This window comes from Bufo gargarizans, chromosome 6, assembly GCF_014858855.1.
Source record: "Bufo gargarizans isolate SCDJY-AF-19 chromosome 6, ASM1485885v1, whole genome shotgun sequence".
NCBI lineage: Eukaryota > Metazoa > Chordata > Amphibia > Anura > Bufonidae > Bufo > Bufo gargarizans.
Genome location: NC_058085.1, coordinates 114,228,210 through 114,238,260, shown reverse-complemented (window position 1 = coordinate 114,238,260; position 10,051 = coordinate 114,228,210). Strand labels below are relative to the sequence as shown.

General features: G+C 41.8%; 1 protein-coding gene across 1 annotated transcript; it reads right to left on the bottom strand.

The window, feature by feature from the left end:
• Positions 1–8,379: 8,379 nt before the first annotated feature.
• On the bottom strand, positions 8,380–9,818 carry LOC122941728 (homeobox protein Hox-B1-like). The gene is made up of 2 exons (XM_044299134.1): positions 9,215–9,818; positions 8,380–8,693 (listed from the first exon to the last, which is right to left on the bottom strand). The coding sequence occupies exons 1-2, from the start codon at positions 9,816–9,818 to the stop codon at positions 8,380–8,382; spliced, it is 918 nt and encodes a 305-aa protein (XP_044155069.1).
• Positions 9,819–10,051: the final 233 nt, after the last annotated feature.

Here is a 10,051-nt window from a genome sequence, read left to right as displayed (position 1 = left end):
AACCCTCCCACATACACATTAAATAATAGGACTGACAACTTTCATCTGCCTTATAGATGCCATGTTAGTCAGAAACACAGTTACAATACACCCATCTTATCAAGGCCTATTGTGTGCATATCAGTTCCAAGCTATAAAAAGTACATGGAAAGACGTAAACCGAACCTAAAGGTCTCCATGCACTTGAAACTATTGTCAACTGAACCTAATATTGTCCACCAGGAAAGAAGGATCGGGCATGTTGAATTTCATCGCCCAATTCTTTTGTGTGGAGGAGGGGTTTCAGGAGTCAGGAGGTATAGCTGTTGAAAAGTGCTCAGCCGAAATCTATTGAGGGTGTATGGGTACCTTTAGGCTACGGCCACAGAAGACACGGCTGCTGTGCGTTTTGAACCGCTGTATTCATCTAACTCATTACAGCTGTCAATTGTTAATGGCAGCTCAGTTTTGCGGGTTGTCACGTGACCAGTAGCACAGAATAGTGAAAAAGCAATCTATTTGTAATGAGATAATTGAATACCGCATGACCGTATCCTAAAGGACTGAGTCTAAACTGCTGATATTGAGGGGTTTTATCTGTTCACTACTTATCTAATAATAATTGTGAAGTAGATTACCTCCAAGCACCATGAGTTGCATGTGATAATCTACACAACACAAATAAAAAAGTTTGCACTATGGTAGAGCAGTGATTGCTGTATCCTATTTCAGGGATTATTAGTTTACAATTGCCCATTTACCTGTGTACATTCAGGTAAAGTAGATCTCCCAGTTTGTCCATTTATGATAACCTATCTGCTCTCAATCCATCATGTCTCCACAGTCTGGATATTTACCCACTGATAACCTCTGGACTGAATAGGCAAGCTCTTGTGTCTTGCTAGTTCACAACTGATAAGAAGGGGCAAGGTGGTCATGAACAACAAACAATAAAAGCTGCATTCATGCACCAGTAATTCCCTCTCTTCTGTCATAGACTTAATGATCTAGCGGGATGTAGTCACGAGCAAACGGTTAATATAGTGTTTGGCCCGATTTACACTATTTTATGCCAGTTTTCTAGCCAAAATTAGGACTTTATCAATAATAAGGAGACTAATAAACAAAGTTTCATTTATACAACTCTTCCCTTATCTCCCAAGGGAACAAAAGAATCAGGCATTGAAATTCAACACACCCAATCTTTCTCTCTCCAGACATCATCTGTCAAGAGCTCCCCTTGCACATTATATTTGGCGGCCTTACTGAAAATGGTGGGTTCAGCCAACAATACACCATTTTTTTATGGGGGACTTTACTATACAGCCTCTTGATTACATTAATGTTTTCAGGCTCATCTATCTGCAGCAAGGGCACTGTGAGTCCGCACCTATTGGGAACTCGACCCGGTTGCAACTGATATCACACACAGGCCACATAAGGACATGCAATTCACTCCATTTTCTAAAACCACAATAGCGTCTTTTTTGTTATATTTTTCTATACATTTCAATGAAGGCTTTGTATATTGTTTATGCTCAAAAAAAGCCCTTGTGAAGTAGATCTAAGGCTATATTCACGCCTTCATTTAGGTTCCAGTCCATCATTTTTTATTTGTCCCTGAAAAGCCAGCAAGCATATTCTGCTGAGCTATGCCAAGGATCTGTTGAGATCTATCTTATCTGGCAAGTACCCTTGAAGACATAAGGCAAATGTGAACAGTCTTGGAAGGAATATTATAGAAAGTATATAGTCAGTTTTTACTCAGTTGTATTTGTGTGTGCCTCCTTGACAGATTTTTTTTTTAAAAAAGCTAAGACTGGAAAAATACTAAAGTGGGCAAGTAAACAGAGACAGAGAATGATTGGAGATATTTGTTATGGCCAGACAAATATATATTTGATGTGTCTGTAATGTCAGAATTCTGTGTCTTCTGGCATCTCTACTCTTCAGGCGGTCATGGTCGCTGGAGTACTCACCTTCGCACACTTACCTCTTTCTTCCTGCTCTTGCTTTTGTGCTCCCATAGAGTGCTAAAAGGACCAGCAAGTGCATGTGTTAATCTGAGCCAAACCTATGACGGCGATCCCCAGGGTATACAAGTCAGCTTCCTCTATGGGAAGGTGCCTGAGCAATAAGGTTCCTAGCTTGCCTAGTTCCTGTGAGGGTATTCTGCTACAGTGTTTTCTGACCTCACATGCCTGACTGTCAACCATGTCCATCTTATGCCACTTTTCCTGATCTATTGCCTGTTTTATCATATTGCACAAACACTGCATGTCCTGACACTGGCTTGGTCTCTGACCAAGTCTCTTCCTGTACCCTTGGTTCATTGGTGTCACTTGGTCCGCCTGGCTGAGACTATTACTAGAGGTAGCAGCCTGGTGGCAAGCCTGCAATAAAGCACAAATCCCCCTTATAGGAGTAAAAGGGTGAATAACAGGGAACCTTATACAAAGCCCTCAGAAATAGCCCCAAGCCAAATCCGGTCAGTGGTACCGTGGGTCCACACCAACAGCGTTATATTTGAATCACAGAGAAGAACATTTGGGAGATACAAAATAGGTTGTGGGACTAGTTAATCTTATCTGTCAAACATGGGAGAGGAAATAGAATAGAGTGTGTTTTGCTGCTGTTAAAGTGTGAAATTTGTACATGTAAGGGCTCATGCACACGACCGTATTCCCTCCAAGACATACGGTCCGTGAGCGGGCCATATGTCCCAGAGTGGCATACATGGTGCGCACGGGAGCGCACAGCATCATAGGTTATTATGATACTGTGCGCATCGGGCCGCCTGTGGGGATTTTGTCCTGCACTCATAAGATCATTTGAGTGCAGGACAATAGTCCCACGGGCGGCCTGATGCATGCAGCATCATATTAACCTATGATGCTGTGCGCTCCCGTGCGCACAATGTATGCCGCTCCGGGACATATGGCCCGCTCACGGACCGTATGTCTCGGAGGGCATACGGTCTTGTGCATGACCCCTAAAAGGAATCTTAATCAAGGAAGGCTATCACTTAATTTTGCAGTGCCCTGCCATAAGTCCTTGTTACACAGGCCTAGAATTGAGCCTATTGTGGGAAACATGAATTAGTAAACCTGTGCAAATGTGCAGCTTATCAACTGACAAATGAGCAAAATGTTTATATACCACATAAAATGATGACTTGTCGGCAGTACAACGCCCTGTGTAAACGGGGATGTGCTGCTGACAAAAAAAATTAAGGCATTTGGGAACCAGCGATCATGGTAACAAGCATCCAACCCGGAAAGAAGGGGATAAATGCAGCTCACATGAGCAGGCAATGATCTAGATTAGAATAACCAGTAATTCCTGATTATTTCTAGCCTTGACATAGCTTTGAATATATTTTCTATTAATTTTACACATTTTGGATGAGTAAAAGTATGAATTTTCGTAAATAGTTTCTGAGCAATTCTACACTTTTGAAAGACAGTGTATACTTCTGTTTTCCCCCACCACACATGTTCCTCTGTAAGTGACGATTTGAATTGGATCAAAAATGGTCAATAAAATACCGGTACTTGGAATTGTTTAGCTTGTCTAGAAGCAGCAAGGCAACTATCTACAAAAAAAAATACAGTATAATGTATAGTAGTGAGAGCATGGTCGCTTGAGACTCAGAAGGAGCTTGAAGACCTTAACATGACCTTAAGTTGCTGTCCATCCAAGGCCTGTCCTGGGACATCCAGCATAGCCTCTGTTGCTTTGATTACCAGCTGAACTTTAGATGAACTTAGGCCTAAGGGAAGGAGCCTGCAGGACAGGACTGCTGAGAGGAGAACCTGGGACAAGTCATCAACTTGTGTAAATATTGAAGTAGTCCATGGAAAACTGGGCTAAAATAAAGGCTGTCGGGGCAGAGTAAACTGAGAACAAGGTGGGCCTGAAGAAGAGAAAGGAGATTTCAGATGTCTCTGAATCCTAAAGGTACCTGAACAAAAATGAGATGGACAACATGATGGACGTAGAAAGGTCATAGTCAGGACACCTTTTTCAATAAAATTCCTCACAAAAGGTTGAATACATACATTTATAGAGAAAGAAATCTTGCTTGATAGCTTATAAATATATATATACGTTATGTGTGTGCATACATCACTGCAGCAAAACTGGCATGTGGAAATCTGGCAAAGGGTCACTGTAGACCTTGCAAAAAAAGGAAAAATACATATTATACAACTGCTTTAGGGCTCATGCACACGAACGTATGTATTTTAAGGTCCGCAAAAAATGGATCCGCAAAAAATACGGATGACATCCGAGTGCATTCTGTATTTTGCGGAACAGAACCGCTGACCCCTAATAGAACAGTCATTTCCTTGTCCGTAATGCGGACAATAATAGGACATGTTCTATTTTACTTCAGGTTTTTTTGCGGACCCATTGAAGTGAATTGTTTCGCATACGGTCTGCAAAAAAAACGAACGGATACGGAAATAAAATAAGTTTGTGTGCATGAGCCCTTAGGGTGGTTCCCATTGTGGGGAGATTTATCAAAACTGTTATAAAGGAAAATTGGCTTAGTTGCCTGTAGCTACCGATCAGGTTCCACCATTCATTTTTCTATGGAACTCTAAGAGAAATGAAAGGAGGAATCTGATTAGTTGATATGGTCAACTGTCGGTTTTCCTTTACACTGGTTTTGATAACTCTCCCATGTCTTTTTTTAAATGTTCTGTTTTCTTCAAGGGGTTATCCAAGACCTTTAATGCTCAGCACCTGTGTTGCTTCCTATACCGCTGCATCATCCAGCATTGGGGGGGCAGCCAATAGCAGGCCACTACGAAAACAAGCCTCCCTAGCATTGCGGGTGACGCTAAGGAGGCTCTTCTTGTCGAGGCCTGCTATTGGCTGCCCTCCGCCCAATGCCGTGCGGGCATCAGAAGCGACGCAGGTGCTGGGAGTGAGGTAAGTACAATCTGTGTGAGGGGCCCCAGCATTAGGGGGGGGGGGTATTATAGGTCTTGGATAACCCCTTTAATGGCCTAAATAAAAATCGCAGTAGCGGTATGCTACATACTGGCCAATAGGAAATTATAAAATGTCCCACAAACATTTTTTATATTGGCTTTGTAAGCCCATAGACTTCTTTACAGAAAAAAAAGTCAGAAAAAAACATGAGACTCCAAAAATGCCATCACAAAAAAACTATTGTAAAAGAAAGCCAGAATTTCCTGGAGTTTTTTTCTACCAGCCACCATATGTCTAGACCTGAACCAAATGTATCACAGGGGCTCAGGCGGACGATCAGTGTGGTGCAGGGATAGACACTTTTCTCTGACTCTGTACTAACTATTGGTTGGCTTACTTTGAGACAGAATTTTACACCAGAATTTGGGTGCCAGTTTGGTGATATTAGGCCACGCTGCCTTTCCATGAAGTCAAACCTTTTCCCCAGTAATCTATGCCCCCGTGTCGAGCTAGATGCCGAGGATTTTGCAAGAACTAGATGCACCAAAAATGTGCCAAATGACACAACATTTTGGCATAGTTTACAGCAATATCTAGGTGTACTAACATTATTATATGTGGTCCATAATGCCTAAATATGGCAGCTAAAAAAATTAAAGAATTCAGCTTTTTGGAAAAAAAATTGGCTGGCAAGCAGATAAAATGCCATACTGCAATAAAAGCTGTATTTGAACTGAGTTGTTGTTTTGCCAGATACTTTGGGCAGATGTACTAATCCTATAAATGGCTTACACTTTTATACAAGTACCACATTTATTAAGGTGGCTCAGGCTGAATGATAAATTGGGCGCATGGCTAGACACTTTTGTCTAATTTTAAACCAGCTATTGGTTGTAGTTAGAGGCAGCATTTTAAGCCAGAATCGTGGTGTAATTGTAGCGCTAAATGTTGCTTTTCATTTAGGCCAGGCCCCTTGATGGGCTAGATGCAGACAATGTCTGTAAACCTAGATGCTTTAAACTGCACCGCATTTTTAGGTGAACTCACATAAGTAAATGTGGGCCATTGGGGGGAATTTCTCATTTCCCCTACTCCACTTTTCTGGAGTAAAAAAAGTTGCAAATGTTTTAAGCTCCACTTGGGACAAATTTTATCGCAAGCGGTGCTTCTATGCCACCTTCACTACTTTCCGAAAAGGGTAGATTGGGCGCATTTATCGTTGTTTACACCAGATTTAAGTTTAGGCGCATGGACTGCCGGAGGATGCACCTAATTCATCATGAGGCCTGCACCTCAAAATAAATTAGGCACATCCTCTTGCAGCGCAAGGTATATTATAGACTAGAGTAAATTACAGCCTATAATACATTTTCTCCATTGTGTTTCACCAGTACTTCCTCCAATCATCAACAGGTCAGATGCCCTGTTAAAAAATGCTGTGCTGACGAAACCTAACAGCAGATTGAACAATAGCATTATTTTCTGATACTAGTAAATAAGTTAGCAAATCAATCTGAGGCCCTAAAAAGTTTTAGGGCTCATGCACACGACCGTATGGCTTTTTCAGTGTTTTGCGGTCCGTTTTTTACGGATCCGTTGTTCAGTTTTTTGTTTCCGTTGTGTTTCTGTTTCTTTTCCGTTCCATTTTTCCATATGCCATATACATTATATAGTAATTACATAGAAAAAATTGAGCTGGGCATAACATTTTCAATAGATGGTTCTGCAAAAACGGAACGGATATGGAAGATATACGGATGCATTTCCGTATGTGTTTTTTTTTTTTTGCGGAACCATTGACTTGAATGGAGCCACGGAATGTGATTTGCGGACAATAATAGGACATGTTCTATCTTTTCACGGTGCGGAAATACTGAAACGGAATGCAAACGGAGACACTTCAGTTTTTTTTTTTTGCTAAACCATTGAAATGAATGGTTCAGTATATGTGCCGCATACTGAACTAAAAAAACGGGCAGTATACTAAACGCAAAATACTGTTGTGTGCATGAGCCCTTACTGACAAAGTTGCATTTGTCTAAAAGTTGCCTCAGGGGTTTCATAAATATAGCTATTGAACCAGAATGCCATATTTTTCCATGTATGCATACACATTGGTAAACCTGAGACATTGTTTCTAAAGGACTGGCAGCACACATAACCACCCCGTCCATCTCCAAATCTCACTTTATAAATGTAAACCTACAGGCCTCTTTTGTTATCAAATGGGAAGTACATCATTGTGAGAGAACTTAAGTAAGTGGACTGTATAAGACAAAATGACTTAAAACATTTTTATAAAAAATAAAAAATAAATCATAGATGTCACTACATTATAAGCATCATCAAAACAGCCTGGAAGTCCAATTTCCAGTCCATCCAGGCAGGATTAAAAGAGTGTTTGATGTCTGAGAGCACCCAATCCCCATTCTGCCTCCAGGGAGTGGGTCACAGAATAGAAATTCATGTCCAGAGATGAGCCCTTTGCAAATCTTTTCACTTTTAAATTGTAGTCCTGTTGGCCTTTTCTGTGTTCAGGATATAAGACAGACACAGAAGCTGAGCCTTGCATCCACAGTATATGCCAAGTTAAATGTGAGTTCCTTACAGCCAGCTATGGTATACTGTCAGCACAGTGATGAAGACCTGAGTTCAGTGACTAGAGACTAAATACAGCTCAGATAATCAGTCATTTTAATGCACAGAAATAAAGCCTATGAATAAGGTGACAACTTCCCTTGGCTCCAGCCTCAATAAAGAGGCTTCCTATACATTGTATCTACCATTTCATTCATTGTATCTACCATTTCATTAAACATTGTATCTCATGTGAGGTAGGTAGATTTATTTCTAGAGACAAGCCATATAAACATGGGTAGCTGTACTGTAAAAATAGACAAATGTCTTGTTACATGGTCAAAAAAGCTCATTTCTTAAGACATTTTGTTAGTATTAACAGCAGCAACATAAAAGGAATTTGCAGATACTGTACAGGGAAATCCTATGTTATACTGTAAGTTTATGTAAATAACAGGCACTGATGCTGCAATACTTGTGTACTATTCCTCTGAACTATAGTGCAAACTAGGCAACCCCTAAAGGATCCTTATGTGCCCCCCTAAAGAGATAGGGACACGATCATATCACATCAGTCACTGGAAATGATAAGCTTTAAAAAGACATAAAAGACACAGAAGACGTGATAATTACTTCTCTATGCATAAATAGAACTATAAATCAGCTAACTACAATGGAGATGCCTAAAAGTGCAGCTCCCCTAAAGACATGGGGTTTCCCTGAGAGGAGCCGATCAGCTCCCGTGGATGAGGAGGGTAGAAATTCGTTTGTAAACGGTATTCCTTATATAAATAAGAAGGCATTTGTGGAAGAAAATAAACTATTTACATCTTTCATTCGTTTCCCTGGAAAAAAAAATAACATAGGTCCATGGCTTGTTTAGGAGGGGCTGGGTGAGGTGTCTGGTGAGGTGGAGAGGTCTGAGGTCTCACTGCTCTCTTTTAATGACTCCTTAATGATGCAGGAGGTGACTCCTTCCTTCTCCCTTTTCTTCTGTTTCATCCTCCGGTTCTGAAACCAGATTTTCACCTGAGTTTCGTTCAGTTCCAAGGAGGCAGCGATCTCCACTCGTCTGGCCCGGGTCAGGTACTTGTTAAAGTGGAACTCCTTCTCCAGTTCGGTCAGCTGCTTGGTGGTGAAGTTGGTTCTCATGCTGTTCTGTTGAGAATTTAACCCATAATCGGCAGGTTTGGCTGTGGAAAATTCACAACTTATTATTTGTATACATTAATATTGTTATTAATATTATTATCAGTATATAATTTATTGTTGCTGTTATTATTATTATTTCTTCACCATTTTCATCAGTATGATAATATAAACAAATACAAGGTGTGTGCTGTATTTTCTTATGATGGGTAGTAACAGTGGGCAGCTCATCATTAAATGTATTTACTAAGGTTTAGAGATGTCTGGAAGTCAATGGCTTGTCTACAAACCTGCCATCAGGGGATCCTCTCCTATTAGCAGCCTTCCTCTTCTGCCTACTCTATCCATTAATCTTCTCTTGCACAAAAGGTCTGAACACATTAAACAAGTATTAAATGAGGGACACGGTGGACTACCTCACTGGGGTGCCATGATGTAGGTAACAGTATGGTGGGCACTGATCTGAGCCTTCACATAAGATGGATGAGAGACTAATGATCTGAGCCCACACTTACAAATACCCTGTGAACTTGAGGCCTATAGAACTCAATGCTGAGGTACTCACTGGTCTTTGGTGGATTCCTCTTCACTTTCATCCACTCAAAAGTGGGATTTGCTGAGAGCAGCTCAGGTTGGCAGGAGACATCTTTCTCCTCGTGTAGCAAAGGGGAATGGTTGGGGTAGCTCTGTAACAAGGCTTGGTGCTCTTGGCCGAATGATGGTTGTAGATGGTAAGGCACAGGACCTGGCACTGCTCCACAGTATCCATCTGACAAAGAGCCAGTGTTGGGGGAATAAGGCTGCTGCTGCTGCTGATAATAAGCTCCTTCTGCTTCTTGGCTGACATAGACTTGGTGCCCATAACCCTGGCTGCAAGTCTGTGAAGTGTAGCTGGGGATGGAGCTGGCATATGCCACGCTGGCTCCTGAAGGGTGGTGATGATGATAGCCGTGGTTCTGCTGTTGCTGCTGCTGGATCTGGCTGGAGAAGGCACCAGCTCCCCCGACTACAAACCGCCCGTCACCGTTATAAATGTCACTGGTGCTGGGGCATGCTGGAAAGGATGGTGCCCCTTGGTCTAAATGGTGGTATCCTCTGGGTGAGTAGGCACTGGTGCCACGATTACAAATCGCATAGTCCAGAAAGGAGCCCATTCTGGTATTGTCCATCTGCCAGGGATGGAGGAGGGTCAACCTGTTTTCGGGGGGAATCCTCCTTGCCCTACAACCTTTAGGTAGTATGTCAAAGCTGTAAACTTCCAGCCATGGATTTCCAAGGCTTCAAACCCTCTGTCTCTCACAGAGAGGACACGTGATCCTCAGGGGACCAATAGAGGAAGACCTCCTGAAGCTTGTCAGATATCTGAAGCCATCCATCATGCCCTGTGACATTTGCATGACAA